We start from the raw sequence: 17,253 nt of genomic DNA, 5'->3' as shown, positions 1-17,253 counted from the left end.
ACAATGACATTGATAAGGATATAGTTCTTATTATTAGAATTATAAGACAAGCTACGCATTGTTGCAAGGTCAAAGTATCATACATCAAGAATTATATCAATAAGAAAAATCGGATCATGTTAAGAAGACGAAATTTAGTATTATAAAGAAATAATAGTTATTTCTCGCATCGTATTATAAACGGCTTTCCGCGGATATAGATGTACAATTATAAGATTAAAACTAGTTTTTTTAAGCCCCGAGGTGCCAAAGGCACCGGCTAAAAAACTGGTTTTTATCTTTTGATTGTACATTTTTATATTCGTAGAAAGCTGGATATAATACGATGCTAGACATAGTTTTTTCGTATGGATGAGATCCGGTTCCTATCCACCGGATTCGAATGAATACGAGAAATGATTTTCAAGGATCTTAAGGGATAACACAATGAACGACAAATTGACGTACAACCCAAATTGCGATAACAAATTTATCTATTCCAAAGATAATATTATTGGTGGAAAAATTAGAACACTGATTCCAATGTACCCTTACTCGTAAGTATTGCATATTTACTATATGCTTAGGATTTGTCCGTCCGTATGTATGAATATATTCTAATACACTATGTTAAAAACATTGTGGGGTATTATTGTACACTGTACAGGTTATCATATTCGACTCCCCCCTCCTCAAGTGCCTCTAGAGGCCTTTAGGGGCGTAGCCGCTAGTCCTTATAATAAAGTAAATTATCTCTGTCTGTTTGTTCCGAAGGATCTCACTAACCACTAAACCGATATGGTTCTTCGTTACAGTGTAGCTTCTCATAGGCCATGGAAAGGTTTATAGTTATTTTGGGGTAGGGTATCACCACCCTCCCAAGATAAATCATAAAAAATTATAACTAAAACTATTTTTTTGGTTAACAGTTAATCTTAACATAAATTGAAAAAAAAACACATTTTACGTGCCCCTATAAGGGGCGTAGCCGCTAGTATTCAAAAACAAAAGCGATGGCGGGTTTGTAGCAATGCTGAAATCTACTTTATAATTTTTACATTTGACAACAACATGCATGAAAAATGACATAAGATATGAATAGCAACAAATGTATTGGCCTTGAAATTTTAACAAAGCATTTTTTTTACAATATAGAATTATTTTTTCATATTATCAAATAAATAAACGGTTTACATAGGAATATCTAAGGTAAGAAAAAAATATTAAGTTCAACAGTTGAGTAAACGTAAAATATGTATTTATTATTGATTGAAACATTTGCTTAAATCCTGCACTAAAAAAAATTTGGCACTTTTTCTCTTGAAAAATAAAACACACATCTTTACAATAAATAATAGATTGTTAGGAAATCTTTTTAAAAATGACGATAGTTAAGCCATAGATGGCATTAAACCTGTACCAATTATCATAAAATAAAATATTAATTCAAGCTACTCTATCTTGGTAGATAATTGAATATAAAAATTATGAAATCAAGAACGTTGCTTTTCATAGGGTGCAATGTTCCAATTTAATTTGAACCTCAAAGATTTTAACAAGGAACAATTAGGAGTTTAGTTTCAATGTTTAATAATTAAAGAAAATGTAAATATTTTCCATTTTGACCGTTTCATTTAATATTTAATCCACAATTTATTAAAAAATGTGTGTTAAGGTGATCTAAATTTTGGGTTTGGTTAATACTCAAGCTGTGAATTATAAAATCTTTTATCTCAATTAAAAATTATGATTGATGGTTAAAGGCAATATTTTTGGTTTTTAAAAGTCTTGGAAAAGAATTTAAAACATTACTAAAATTATAGATATACTTATAATTTTTACTCTGAAGATAAAATCCGTTTATTCAATGTCTTTCACCAAATACAGCAACGGTAATAAAAAAGAATAACAAGAGACTCAACAACATAGATATAATCATATAATATGTATTAGTATTATTTATTAAATTAAGTGTGTTAAAAAAAGCAAAGCTGTTTATTTGTGAACTGTTTTTTTTTAATAAGTAATTCAGATTTTTATCAGATTTTAATTTGTAACGTATAAGCATTGCGGGTAAATTTACATAAAAATAAAGAATACATGAAAACAAAAAGTAAACTTTATAGTGCTATCTGTGCTTAGTTAAGGGAATATTTTAAAATGCGGGAGGGGGGGGGGCGTACCACTTTCAGAAACCCCACAAACAGCCATGCCGAGTGACAGGACTGGAACTCTAGTTTCAAAACTTACAATGTCACCTACCTATCTGTGATTTAAGGTTTTTTTTAATGCAACCATCTCGTAATCAATGTATAAATGGCACTTAGAATTCGAATTTCGATCTGAAATTTTGCATGAGTAATCCTTGATAGGTCTATTTTCCTTAAATCGAACAAAAAGTTGAAAAAGTAACGACTCAGCCATTTATCCGTTTTTTTTGCTATTTTTAGGGCAAATCTGTCATAAATAACGTAGGAATCAACTTTTTAAAACATATTTTTGCTTTAAATCATGTGATAAGATACAAAAAAAAACATTTCTAGATTTCTAGTACCAGCAACTACCGGCTAGAACCGTTTGAAAACGTTTTGGAGTAGCAAAGAGTATTATGTGGAGATAGGTTTCGTGATGATTTTACTTGAAAATAGCCCAAAAAATGGCTAAACGGCTGAGCCGCCAGCCGTTAGCCGTTACTTTTCCAACTTTTTGTTCGATTTAGGGAAAATAGACCTACCAAGGATTACTCATGCAAAATTTCAGATAGAAATTCGAATTCTAAGTGCCATTTATACATTGATTACGAGATGGTTGCATTAACCCCCCCCCCCCCACCTTATAGAAAATTATTCAGTTCAAAGAAATAAAACAAAAGAAAGCAAAAAAATGTGTCTTTGAAAACTTATGAAATTGTTAAGCAAATACTTAATGATGAATTAAATATTATTGGAGAAACTACATATAAATGAATTAAATATCCCTTAACTAAAAATTAAAATATTAAAAGTTTACTTTACAAAGACTAGGTTAAGTATCATTAATTAATCAGAATACTTTTACAACAAATAAAAAAATTACAAAAATTAAATATATAAAAAAAATCACTTCTATGAGTAATTTTCAAACCGTGACTTTAAAAACATCACCAGAAAATTATAGTTCTGAGGACAATCCTTTAAAACAAACTTGAAAAATCGGCTACCGGTTAACCGTAAAAATAATTTTTGTTTCTTTCGTTGATTTTTTCCCGGTTATTTTTAAGAATTGGCCTTAGATGTTATTGTTATTTTAAAATACTAAATGTTTTGGGTGAAACAAAATAAAATAAGCACTCTAGCATACAGCGTGAAAAAGTTGGATCTGGTACAAGTAGTTCGCGGTAACAAGGGATTAATACTCACCACTCACTAAACAATAAACAAAAAATTGTCATGAAGCCAGCGACAATACCGCAGAACGCCTGGTTTGTGAAAAAGCACATTAAATACCATTTTTTCGCGAATTATTAAACGCTGCTAGACATGACGTAATTTTCAGTCTATTTTAGGTTATTTGTAGGCATGATACAATCAGTTTCAACAATGGGCGAACATAACATGTAGATTCAGCCTTTAGGCAGCTAGCATTTCATTTGGGAAAAGGTTCGGGTCTAGGAATAATTACCGTGAATTGTAACAGATCCAAGTAGTAAATTAGAATTATTAAAAGTATTTAACTTACAGATTTGCAGAAGTAAATCATGTATATATAAACATTAGAATAAAATTGTGACTCGGTTTTTAACTGTTTTCTCTTAAAAACAAAATAATATCTACATTAACTTTCGTTTAGATATGTTTTGTTTTGTGTGCGGTGAAAAAGAGCTTTTTTGTATTTTTATTTGTGTGGTCTATTATCTTAGAAAATCTATCGCATATAAATTGGGAATCTGTTTTATACCAGAAGGAAAGATTAAGTTCAAGGTACAAAACTATGGTTTGGATGTATTATGGTTTCAATTAGGAAAATATGTAGGAAACAAAATCAGCGGTAAATTGGGAATTAAGCGGTACTTGAGTCTTCCAACTCGCTTAAGAGAATTTTAAGTTTTTAACAGTATAATTTATAGCTTTTTGCACCGTACACAATACAATGGAACTAAAAGTCCACATTCCTTAATAAAATTATAATTTTTTGTTTTCTCACAAGCTTGATATCGTAATATTGCTATATTGTCTCCAATGTTAAGTTTATATTACTTATTGTATTATGTTATCTAAATATATTAATAAAATTACAAAGATTTTCAGATTGATGAAATTAAACGATTAAAATGTGCAGTGCCTAATTAAGAATATATATTGTAGTGAATGTGCTGTAAAAATTAAACTTATTTAATCATTTGCCTTGATAAATATATTTTAAAGGAAAAAAAATAAAAAAACTCGATACTAAGACTCCACCATGAATATGACTATGATTATAAGATCTATATAATAATGATTATGTTAATGATTTTAGAAAAAAAATATCATTCTATGCTTATTATTATTATAGATTAAATTTGAGATGTAATGAGAGAGGAAGTTATTATTATTAATAGAACCCCACTATTTCCTAATGCCCATTGGCAAATAAAATCTTTGGCAAGATAAACAAAATTATAAGCCCTTTATATTAGAATTCCCTTTCATCTTTTAAATATTAACAAACCTTATACAATATACATTGTTTATAACATAGAAATTTTTAATATCTTATTGGGAATGATTTTCGTTTTTAAACACTTACACGAATACAAAGGTACAGTTTTTATTATACATGAGACTTGCTGACAAAATCTCCTCTCTCGCTCTCTCTCCAACGACTACTATATACTCGACAACGGCTACGTCCGTGCGATGACCTTTTACGCTTGCTTAAAATATATAACACAGTTAGATGTAATGCCGGGTCCGACGACATATCACATTTCAAAATTGGCTTTTTTGTTAGGCGTTCTCATTGTCAGCATCCATGGGGGAGGGTGGCGGGTTCTCCTGCTGGTGTCTGTTCATCTGTACAGCAACACTATTGGGGGATACAGCACCAGTGGCAGCAGGATTGTTCGGCGACAAAGCTTGCGGTTGGGAATTGTTGCTGTTAGCCGACAGATTAGATGGTCCACTGACCGACGGAATCGCAGCTGAAACAGGACCGGGACTTGTTGATATTGATATCGGGGCACCAGGCTTGATAAACTTGTCCGTTCTTGGCAGGCCAGGCCGTAGCTCATCAGGGTATGGGCGGGGAGGTAGAGCACGCGCCACCCCACCAATTGGAGCAAATCCTGTCTGCGCAGATGACGGCAAGCCTGTTGGAAAACGAGCAAGCGCGGCTGGCGGTACAAACGAGTCACCCTGCTGTTGGCAGCCAGGTCCACCAGATTCGCGACGTTCGCCATAATTAAGGCCTGGCGACAGCGGCCTGGAAAGAGTAGGTGACGGTGAGGGAGCTGGAGGTTGAGTGGGATAGGGACTAGGTATTGGGCTCGACAGTGTTCTGCTCCTGTGATGTACAGCTGACAGAGGATGGCCGCCAGCGGCCCCGCCACACAACATCATCTCATTCACGGCTCTCTCTTCCTCCATCTCAAGACTTGACTCAGACTCGGATAAGTGTCTGCACAACGCTTCGCGGCGCTCCATCTCAAGCTGAAGCTTGCGTTGCAACCGCAAGTTTTCCTCTCGAATGTGCTTCTCCTCTTTGGAAAATTCCAGCATCTTTTTGTGATTGTTTTCCTCGGCGCATGACAGCTGTTGCTTCAACCGCACCACCTCCTGTCTCAGCTGATGGATGTTGTTGGCGAGGGTGGCCGCGGTATCGCCGTTCTTGTTATTATGAACATCTCTGGGCGAGGGTGGCTCTGATATTGGCTCATCCAACTTTATCTGTAGGTTACGCTTCTCAGATTCTAGCTTATCCATTCTTTTCCACAGCTTGTTTACCAAAGCTAAACAAAGAAAAAAACATTATTCAAAGTACACTCTTATGTAAATGTAATAACTTAAATATTAAATATAATATAAAAAAGCACTTTATATGAAAATCAACATTTTTTTAATGTTTAACTTATTAAACGTAACAGGCATTCTTTGAAATAAGTTATTTAATGATTTATTTATTGATTTTTTAAAAATTGATTTGTTTATTTAAAAACAAGAGGAAAACATATAATATTATGCAAATCTTATCGGTTTAATCATTAGATATACAAACATTTAATATCTTTATAAGGCTGAATCTCATCCCTATTCATTTTAGCATTAACACAATTATTATCTATTCAATTCATTATTTCAAATGATCATCTAGAGAATCAAAGGGCATAATCCGTTTGTAATACTCTAACACCCACTCGTGGATATTATGTTAAGTAACATCCAACAGACAACCAACCCTTTGATTGCACGACCTTTGTCTGAGAAATCCTAACTGTGCATAGTAATGAGTTGCGCCTGTTTATTGGCCAAAACATTCCCCACTACTCTAACTATTTATGTCGCGAACCTGACATAGGTGCAGTAAGAACCCTTTTTAACGTCTTTAGTTATAACGCGATGACGGGCCTAAATTTGAACCTAGCACCTCCCCGACAAAGAGCAGATGCGTTTGGTGTTGAGCCACGATCGCGGGTTAAGCGTCAACATAACAACAAAATTACATTTCGTGAAAATAATACTGTACCTTCTTGTTCCTGTTCTAGAGTGTTCTCAAGTTGCACCTTTTCTCTTCTCAGTTGATCCAGAGTGTTTTGTTTGGTGGAGGTTTCTGTCTCCAACTTCTCTATCTTGCGCATCAACTTGTTGACGAGGCACTCTTGCTCTTGCTCCAGTGTGTGCTCCAGCTGAACTTTTTCCTAAAACAAAATTAGTTTCTATGAATGGATTTGGATATATTATTAATCGGATCTTATCTTACACCAGATTTTCATTTTCTCTAATTTACTGAAAAACGCAGCGGGTTAAATAACGATTTCCCTTCTTTCACTTCCATCGCCCCATCCCCTGTTACTGAATGAAAGAACTGACCAATTTATGACAGGAGAAATAGCAAACTAAATTGACGACAATTTTATCCACGTATATTCTACATCCATTTTCGTATGAAAACTTTTGTCTTAATAGGACAAAAAGGTAGGTAAATAAATATAAGTGTAACAACCACCAAAGATCGACTAGAAATAAAATACTAGGTATATTTTTTAGCTACCAAAAATCAGAAAAATAAAGGTAAGCAAACTTCAATTAGATATTTCTAATATTTCACAAGAATTGAAAACAAGAAATATCTATAATTAAGTTGTATTCCCATATAAAAATAAACATAATACAGAAATTAGTGCAGTCTTTAAATATAGTTACATGGGTCTTTTATCTGTTTTTTTTGTAACTTAAATCTCCCAATGAAAAAGAATTGAGCGTTCGAGCTTGCTAAACTAGTTACTTGAAGTATCCTTTTGGCTAAACTAAAAAATATATGCTGGTTTACTAAACATCAATGCAATTTATCATAAGAGATAAGATTTAACCACATTGACTAGAACTAAACAACTGACCCACCTGTCTTAGTTGGTTCAACTTGCGAGATAAATCATTAGTGAGCATTTCCTCCTCCTGTTCATAGTTGAGGGCCAGGCTCTCCTTCTCCTTCTTCAGCGCCTGGATCTTCTTTAATAGTGTGTTGGATATGAACTCTTCCTCCTGCTCTGCCTTGGCCTGGATATGGACAGAGGCCTGGCGTAAAGCCTTGTTCTCTTCCTGTAAAATAAAAAGGTCTTAATACTTTTATATAAAGTAGAAAGTTTATTTTATCTGAAGCTTAGGATTTAATTTACTACTGAATAGATTGTGTTAAGTTATTTTTTTTTCGGATATCCTAACTGCTAAACCATAATTATCATATTCTACAAAAATATGTTTCGCTTAAAGCAACTATCCCTTTTCGAAACATGTGGTGGTTTCTTAAGTTCTGACATTTTAGGGGTGTAATTTAGTTAGTTAATGGGGTTAAAGGACGGAAAACCCAATTCATTAAGCACATCGGTATACTTTCCTTTTCTTATTTCGTCACCTAACTAAAAATTTCATATTACCTGTAAGGATTTAACCCTTAGTTTGTAGGCCTCCAGCTCTACAGTCAAAACTTTATTCTGCTGTTGCAAGGACTCGATCCGCTTCTGCATCTGATCCCTGGTCAGAGGACTGGGGGGCTGAAAGGCCATCCCGTCGATGCTGCCGGTGTCGCTCTCGCTGGCAGAATCTGCCATCCTTGCCCCAGCTTTCCCTGTCTTAGGAACAAATTAATCTGCAATAAATTTCAACATTTCATATCATTATTTATGAATATGTATACGATAAATATACAATTGTAGTTTTTAAATAGTTTAGATATTATGTAAAACAATTCATTATTTTACGAGTAATATTGACAATAAATTTTTAATGGTTCATTTAATCAAACAAGACTAAAGGTGCAAAAGGAAGGGGCATTTTTCGTCAAGCTAAAACATACTAAAATTTTATTAGGGGTTGGGGGTGAGGTTTTCTCAATAGGGGGTGATTATTTACCATTACTGGTGGAAATAGAATGGCGAACGATGGACGCAGAAACTATTTTCTCCTCCCTCCACACTTAAACTTTTAACTTTTTATTATATGAGTAGGGAATTTTTGCTTTTGTGAAAAATGCCCCTCCCCTTTCCTCTTTCTATCCTATAGTCAAGAAAAACTAATTTTGTAAATGGAAATTCATGCTTTTTCAAAAATTTCATTGCGAGCTTAACTCTGAATATAAATTTAACAAAATAAAGGCACATTCATTTCATAATTTACAATTCACAAAATTTAAATAAATGTAAATATTAGAAGACTAGAAGATTACAATTTTTTAGGTCAAAGTTTTTACTTTTATATTTCAACGATTTAAAGTTATTCATCGGTTATATCTTATGTAAATCGATTTTAACTCAAATTAGGTACTAAAACAGAACAAAAAAAAGAAGAATTCATTGAAATCATTTGTTTTTACATTTAGAGAACTTAGCATATTTGGTCGACAGAAACAAAGAAGTGTATCTCAAAGATTTGAAGAAAAAAACAAGTTAAGGATCAATCCCAACACTTAATGAAAAAAAGAAAACATACAATTGAAAGAAAAGCGACAAATTTAATAATAATAACGGAAAAAGAACTGTCGGTTATATCTAGTTTTACCAGTAATATGTAAACGGCTTTCATCATTATTTACTTTAAGTCGACAGGCTAGTTTTTAATGACTTTTTGACACAATAAAGTATGTCTTTAATTCTGTAAATGATAACGAAATTTTCAATTTTTACAATCCAGTATAAAAATATTTGATTCAAATGAAAGATGTAAGAAGTAACAAACCACACACGATAATACAAGCTTACTTGTACCAGGCTTACAAAACTATGATAAAATTCTTAAAATTCCTGTCACCCAATTTAATCACCATGTTAACAAACAAAAACATAAATCTACTAATGTTGGACATGAAGTTTAAGAGGAAGTTGTGCTGTCGCTTGCAACAATGCTGCCGTCTCGGCCTCCAGGCTATCACAGAAAATTGTTATCCCACTTACAAACAATGCTGGTATTCGAACATGACTTGTTAATGCTGCATGATCCGTCACCGTAGGCTCTGCTTGGTCATCATTAGTTACCACGGTATTTTCACGCAAAAGGTTGACAATTTGACCAAGCACATTCAGGTCTTGCCATCTTTTGCTAAAGCCCCGCCGTTCCGACAAAATATGCCTGAGATCTGTGCTGGATGAGAATCGTTGTATTATTTCTTCACGACGAATTAACAATTCAGATGGTGAGTCTAATTGTGGAATAACACTCGAGTCTGGCAATACTTCCAGAGGGTTGGTTAGAAAAATATCACGACCAGACACTCCCCAAACCATTCTATTTACCCATGCGTCAGCTGTGGACAGTCCGGAAATTGTATCACCTTTTTGCATGTTTAATGTGGCTACTGGGACACAGCCACGGCTAATCCAATCAGCCAACCACTCGTTTAGGTTAACAAGCCGATTGTGCATTGGGAAAAATCTTGCAACTATCCTTTCGCCACAAAAGTGTTTTATTTCTGATATAAAATCAACATGATTGAAACCAGCTTCTGAACATGATAACAAATATTGACACAAATCACCTTTATCCTGTTTTAACCTCACTTTCACCGACTTCATAAGTTCATGTTCACTTATATTTATATTTAAAGCCGTTAATGCGTTGCAGATGGCTGCGAAACTGCTGCCATGATTACTTGAGCCTTGCTGATGAATGTGTTTTCTGCAGGCGTCCTTGTGCGACCATATCATCGCCCTGGGGGCATCACAAGAATTATTTACATCACTAACTTTAAGTCTGGACACAGCTTCATGTATGTCAACTGTGCCTCGTCCAAACAACAGTGCTTCTCGCAACAATAATCTGTTGCCGCACAAAAGCACGTTCTCGTCCGAACTGGTAGTTTCCGACACTTGGCAAGATATTGAATTGTTTAGAGATTTTGATCTTGGCATAGTAATAACAGGCGAATCTGTGACTGGACTTACTAAAGGAACTGACCTTGCCGTCTTGCTTGGTTGGTTGTCTGTTCTAACCTCCTGTAAGCTTACAGGATTCTGAATTTCATGATTCTGTCTTTCACTATCGTCAGTACTTACCCGTTCAGCGGTATCCTCTTGCATAACTAGTAGCGGGTTTTGCTCATAGACAAGAAGTGGCCGGGGGGATATATCAGCAACAGGCAAAATAGGCTGCAAATTCAATTCTGGCGATATTGACATAGCCCCATCATGAAAACTTGATTCACTATGTTGCCGTGAATCTGATCTTCGTGGTGATAGAATCAAGGAATCGTGTGGTAATTGTGGCGCCACTGGTGGGGGGAAGGTAACTCGCTCTGCTAAAAAAGCTGGAGGCGGTGTGTCTGGCGATAAAAGCTCTGATGTAGAATTTTGAGCTATGTCCTCGTCATCCCTGCCTTGCCCGCTGTCCTCACTGCTAAGATCACTCTTGTCAGAGCCAGGATCAAAGTCTAGCTCCAGAAAGTCTGGTTCATCTGGAGAACTTGGCCTGTTATGGCCAGAAAGAAGTTGGTCTTGTAGAAGCGCAGCGACTCCCGTTGAAAGATTTGACTGGCCGGCTCCTGACACACCTAAAATATATATTTTTTAAATTATAAATCTATAATACAAAGTAGCTTGATGTCTGTCCGTCTGTCTGTCCCTTAAGATCTCGGTAACCACTGAACCGATTGGATTCTACTCTTCAGGGTATATTTCTATTGGTCCTGTGGTGGTTTTAAGCTATTTTCTTGGGGGGTGGGACACCCCCAACCCCCCCAAAAACAAAAAAATCCCCCCCCCATTTTTTTTTTTTTTTTTTTGCTGAAGATTTCTTTTAGGTTTTGTAGAAGATTTCCTAGGTTCTTTAGGTTTTGCAGAAGATTTCCTAGGTTCTTTAGGTTTTGCAGAAGATTTCCTAGGTTCTTTAGGTTTTGTAGAAGATTTCCTAGGTTCTTTAGGTTTTGTAGAAGATTTCCTTGGTCCTTTAACGAATTTCGCCTTAATTTTTTTAATCACCTCTTGGGGCAAAGCCCCTAGAGGCTAGGGGCGAAGCCGCTAGTAAATGATAAAGCTGTAATTCTAGATACAATGTTGATTAAATGTAATAACAAACATTTTAACTAATCAAACACGTGGCTAGTCATTTTGTATTTTAAAACTAGAAAGTGGCGATCAAAAGTATTTTTGTTTCCTAAAGATTATATCTTAGGAATTAAAAACAACATTTAACATTTTTTTGCTGATTATTATACGTTAAACAAATAAAATTTCCACATTTGATTAATGGTAAGAGACTTCTCCTTGCGATTAAATAGTAAACAAAAAAGGTTTTTTTTTTAATGCAACCATCTCGTAATCAATGTATAAATGGCACTTAGAATTCGAATTTTGATCTGAAATTATGCATGAGTAATCCTTGGTAAGTCTATTTTCCCTAAATCGAACAAAAAGTTGAAAAAGTAATGGCTAACGGCTCAGCCGTTTAGCCGTTTTTTGGCTATTTTTAGGGCAAATCTGTCATAAATTACGTAGCAATCAACTTTTTGAATCATATTTTTGCTTTAAATCATGTGAAATGATACAAAAAAAAAACAATTATTAGATTTCTAGTACCAGCAACTACCGGCTAGAACCGTTTGAAAACGTTTTGGAGTGGAAAAGAACAATATGTGGAGAGAGGTTTCGTGATGGATTTCTCTTGAAAATACCCAAAAAAAATGGCTACACAGCTGAGTCGCAAGCCGTTAGCCGCTACTTTTCCAACTTTTTGTTCGATTTAGGGAAAATAGACCTTCCAAGGATTATTCATGAAAAATTTCAGATAAAAATTCGAATTCTAAGTGCCATTTATACATTGATTACGAGATGGTTGCATTAAAAAAAAAACATTATTTTACCTGGAATCGATTCACCGTCACTACCACTGTCAAGACGGAAGAAACTATTTGGAAGATCAGCAGACAGATATGCTGTTCCACCTCTGTAGGTGTATATGTAACAATCATCTTCCAACACGTCAAGATTATCCAAATCAGATGGATCTTCTGTCCTATAGTCACTAAGAGATAAGGTGGAATTTGAGGCACATGTTGTCACACTTTTGCCGTCCAACGGAATGCCGTTATCATGCAACGGTGGAACCCTGTCCGTAACACGACCATAAAAGTTAAGATCAGTATCGGAATTGTCCATAATGTTATGATTTTCTGTCCAATCCTCATAGGAATTACGTTCCCCTGTAGAGTTGGCATGTTTGTATTTGTCCAAAGAACCAGGAATCATAAAAACACTATCACTTGAATTAGTCCTGTGAACTCTACGACGCCGTCGATTAGACGACTTGGGGCTTTTCGCAGTTGTTTGACGATTCTGGCTCTCCTCCCACTCTCGACATCGCTGCTGACGCGTCCTAACGCCAGCACTGCGAGGTGTCACGGTAGCTGCTGTGCGAGTTTTAGGCCGGGCTCCTCCAAAAGCCTCATGTTGTTGAGATAATGATCCATTGTCTAGTTGGTGTGAAGGACTTGGCTCCTCATGACGCTGTCCATTGTGTTGACCAATGTCCGAATCAGGGTCGGAGTTAGCCATATCTAAAATAAGAATATCCATCTTTAATCAGTAATAATAATTAAAGACATTTAGATAAACTTAAATTCAAGAAATAAATGTTATAAACATAAACAAAATAAACATTTTACCGAAAGAGTCCGTAATTTACAATAAATCTAACTCAAAATCTAATATTTTACTGATCCAGCCTAAATTGTAACAATAATAGCAACATTGCACATATATGAGTATCCTTTTCCCTCTCGATTTAAAATTCATGTCATTAATTACGTCTTTTCAAAGTTCTGTAAGTCACAAAAACTTTATTCGTAAAACAAACATATCTACTGCAACAAAAATTTAGTAAATACAATCAAAATAATCGAAAACACGCGAAATTGTCTAAATAAATTATACTTAAAATCAATTAGAATTTTTCAAAATAAAAAGTGAAATTATTTGCAATTTACTACTTGGCCAACTGAAGGCGTGTGAATGCCGCGTTTTCTCGCATCCTATTAATTGGACAAAACTTTCGGTGATATTTATTCTCCCATGACGCATATAAAAATACCCTCTATATTCGACCAAAGTTACAAAAATATTTGTATTTCTTAATATTAAACTTAAGCAAATTAAATTAACGATGTGAAAAATGATATTATAATTAACAATTCTTACTTAGAATTATGGACATTATTAATAAGATATAATATTTTTACCAAATAAAAATACAATTTTCTATTTTAACACTTATATAGCTAAAATTTCTCCTGTTACAGTTTCCTTTTAAAAAGATGAAAACTTTGCTACGTATAATACTACATTTCGCCCACAATCTTCCAAGTTGAAAGTTTTTTTTGTTAGTCCGTTAAGATCTCGTTAACTAACTTAAGAAATATTTCAATTTATGGAAACTTCACATATTGATCCTTGGGATATGGTTGCAGGTTATTTTCAATTTTGGTAAATGATGATTTTAAGCTATTTATCTGTTCCTTCCCTTCCAATTCGAATACAGATACCATAGTTGCTAGGAGTACAGCCAATACTTATCATAAATGAAACTTCATTACAAAAAAGGAATGACAACATCCAATAGGAGCAAAGCTTAGGTATAAACTTGATTTACAAAAATTACAAGAGTAAATACCCATAATGGATATAGGATATCATGGATATATTGACAGGGGAAAAATTATCGTCAATTGCTAATATGTTCCCCTAAAAATTGTCAGTTTGTTTATCCAGTAGGAGCCGGGTTAAAGGAGGGAATGGGTTGATCGTTATTTAAGCCAGCTGCAATCGCTTCTTTATCAGAGTACATGGAAATCTGGTGCAACATCTAAGTAACAATATAACGAGTATCCACATTGATTCACAGATTAATCACAACAAAATTTGTATATGATGTATGTAAATTGCTACAGGGAAATCTTCCTAAAGCACTCAGCTGTCTATTTTAGCGGATTTACAAATAATCAATGTCTGACGAACGGACAGAGAGACAGTCAGACAAGGTGAGTTATAAAGTAGCTTCGCTGCTAAAAAAAAATATCATGAAGACAGGGTTCTCAGCCATCGTAAAGTACAAAATCTGTCTGCAATTTAAAAGGTTTTTCAAAATAAGTCACTTTCGGTAATTGAATTATGGTATATTAGTTAGTATGATGTTAATGAGGAGGGGCTAGAGAGATATAAATGAAGCCAGAAATCATGGATTCTTGGATTTTAAGCCTGGTTTCAAAAAAGGCAGAAATATAAAATGTTTTAAATGGTCTACTAAGTTATAATGGAAACCTCATGAAAACTTTTTGCTGTGTGCCTAAAAAGCTCTGACAGGCAACTTAAATATCAACCATTAGATAAATATTATTACTTTCATAGTTTTATTTACTTTCGTAAACGGAATCTTTTAAATACAGTCTTCTATCTTTAATAGCAGCCGAATAAAGTTAGGAGACTGAATTCGCAATTTACATACACAATTATCTCTATTTATGCCTAGAAAACCTCATTTCTTTCTAAGAAATTTTGGATAAGTAATTGAGTAGATGCCAGCCAAGGGAATGACTGGACGAGGGGGTTTTAACACTATCTTGCAAATTCTGAGCTTCCCACGCCACTATACAGTATACATATAACTGTTGTTTACCCAACAAAATTAAGGGAGGGGGGGAGTTTTGACACATTTGCGTAAACCTGGTGTATAAGCTTTATATTTGGACTGAGAGGTTAGGTTACTAAAGAAAAAATCATTCTTATATGATGAATTTCCCCCAGATTTAAGTTTTTTGGATACCCCTTCAGGTTCCGGAGCTCCAGACCTCCAGGTGGCCTCTGTACAGGTTAAAATAAAAAATAATTTTTTTTAAAGAGTTAGAGGTCAACTCATAAAACAAAAAAGGCATCTTTTGTTCCATAAGCTGACCTCTAACTCTTAAAAAAACAATTTTTTAAATTTTTACCTGTCCAGAGACCACCTGGAGGCCTGGAGCTCCGGGACCTTTAGGCCTATCCAAAAATCTTAAAACTGGGGGAAATTCATCATATTGATTTTATCCTAAATAACCTATCCTCTCAGTTCAAACATATAGCCTATACACCAGGTTAACGCAAATGTGTCAAAACTCCCCCCCCCCCCCCCCCTATTTATGTCCTTACCTGTCTAGGATCCGGTCTAATGTGAGCAGAAGGGTTTCATCTGTTGGTAGACCCATTTTAGTTTTAGTCTGAAGAATGTTGATACTTTTGTTTAAAACAAACATAAAAAAGAAATAAACTAATAAGCAAAAAACACAACAGTTTCTTTATTTAAAACTAAATATGTTTCATTTATTTAGGCTTAGGATTTCTACTTTGAATTTTAGGCATTTATCACTTTAAGATAACCTGTTAAAAAGTGAAACGTAAGGCTGGCTAATATAATGATCTCCCCATCCACCCCTTTTACCCATCCCCTCCTAATGGATGAACGAACTGGCCAATAAACCCACCGCCTTTTATATTTTATATTATATATTCTATTTGTATTTCACTGCTATCTAGAATTTAATTTTAGTCAACTTGATATAAACAATGCATTTAATGTTAACAATTCGTAATATATTCATTTATGAACATTAAATTGTAAGTCTAAATAGATTAGTACATAAATTTGATGCAAAATTGCTTAAGAATACAGGATACTGTAAGCTAGGACAAACTTTCATTTTTAGGAATTAAAAAGCTAGGAGCTAACCGGGACAGACCTACTCTGATTTAGATAAGCTTTGTTTTCAAATTTCTATAATAAAACATGTGTGTTAGTTATTAGTTTTGAAAAGTTTCAAAATTCTGACCTAAGAAATGGAGTTAGCCGGTTGAAATAACGCGCAATTACGATCATGGCTACCAAAACTTTTTAATTAATTTGTAATAAATAATATAATATAATATTATTATTTAATGTCGCTAGATATCAACAAAAGATATTTTAACAAAATAAGTAACATAAAATAGTCGTTAAAGATTTCATGAAATGATAAAAACAAAAAGTATTAAGTATTTTTTTGGTAAATGTTTTTTTTATTATTTTAATTTTGGTCACCTTTATGCGTAACATGTCAGCTGATTGCGTAATAACATATGAGTCAGTCGACATATAACAACTATTGCGCGATAATTAAATGTAATTTCACCGTTCAATAGATAAAATTAATTTCATTTGGATATACAGTAGACATCAATTGCATAAAAATTAGGTTATAAGAAAAAAGGTATGCCATAGGTTCATAACCTTATTTTGGCCTTTTGAAAATACACATCAAATAGGGTATGCACGAGATTGTTGAGTTATATGACACTAAATAATTTTTATTTGAATGTTTTGTCCTCAATTTTTCTTATTCAATTTTATTGTTTGTCTATGAATATTTAATGTCTGTATATTATAATACTGTTATTATTATGTTTTGTTATGTGTGTCATCAATAAATATATAATCTAATCTACCTTCAAACGCCACCCTGTAGATTTGAAGGGGTATATTTACTTTTGAATAGATAGAAGATGAATCAAAATGGATGTGAGCCTATTGTAGTATATTCTACCCTAGATAT

The 17,253-nt window shown here is 34.0% G+C and overlaps 2 protein-coding genes across 12 annotated transcripts; both read right to left on the bottom strand.

Annotated features, from left to right (window-relative positions):
• Window positions 1–1,074: 1,074 nt before the first annotated feature.
• LOC145317486 (coiled-coil domain-containing protein 6) lies at window positions 1,075–8,284 on the bottom strand. 7 transcript variants are annotated; one of them, XM_080158581.1, is made up of 7 exons: window positions 8,090–8,284; window positions 7,557–7,754; window positions 6,682–6,853; window positions 4,669–5,947; window positions 4,100–4,299; window positions 1,630–3,796; window positions 1,075–1,319 (listed from the first exon to the last, which is right to left on the bottom strand). In XM_080158581.1, the coding sequence occupies exons 1-4, from the start codon at window positions 8,261–8,263 to the stop codon at window positions 4,947–4,949; spliced, it is 1,545 nt and encodes a 514-aa protein (XP_080014707.1). In that variant the 5' UTR covers window positions 8,264–8,284; the 3' UTR covers window positions 1,075–1,319; window positions 1,630–3,796; window positions 4,100–4,299; window positions 4,669–4,946. The 7 variants fall into 7 exon arrangements, with proteins under 7 accessions (XP_080014707.1, XP_080014710.1, XP_080014711.1 ...); XM_080158584.1 differs by lacking the exon at window positions 4,100–4,299 and having other exon boundaries at window positions 1,630–3,336; window positions 3,640–3,768; window positions 4,676–5,947; XM_080158585.1 differs by lacking the exon at window positions 4,100–4,299 and having other exon boundaries at window positions 1,630–3,309; window positions 3,697–3,768; window positions 4,676–5,947.
• A 16-nt stretch (window positions 8,285–8,300) lies between these two features.
• On the bottom strand, window positions 8,301–13,637 carry LOC145317485 (uncharacterized). 5 transcript variants are annotated; one of them, XR_013879006.1, is made up of 3 exons: window positions 12,502–13,637; window positions 9,317–11,193; window positions 8,301–8,974 (listed from the first exon to the last, which is right to left on the bottom strand). XR_013879006.1 is itself a non-coding variant. In XM_080158580.1 (2 exons), exons 1-2 carry the CDS (start codon window positions 13,211–13,213, stop codon window positions 9,500–9,502), a joined length of 2,406 nt encoding a protein of 801 aa, XP_080014706.1. In that variant the 5' UTR covers window positions 13,214–13,637; the 3' UTR covers window positions 8,301–9,499. The 5 variants fall into 5 exon arrangements, 1 of the variants encoding a protein (XP_080014706.1); XR_013879007.1 differs by having other exon boundaries at window positions 9,335–11,193; XR_013879008.1 differs by having other exon boundaries at window positions 9,410–11,193.
• Between the last annotated feature and the right edge of the window lie 3,616 nt (window positions 13,638–17,253).

The sequence above is a fragment of the Acartia tonsa genome, chromosome 4 (genome assembly GCF_053477335.1).
Source record: "Acartia tonsa isolate MP-2025a chromosome 4, ASM5347733v1, whole genome shotgun sequence".
Taxonomy (NCBI): domain Eukaryota; kingdom Metazoa; phylum Arthropoda; class Copepoda; order Calanoida; family Acartiidae; genus Acartia; species Acartia tonsa.
This window is presented reverse-complemented; position numbering and strand designations above follow the sequence as displayed.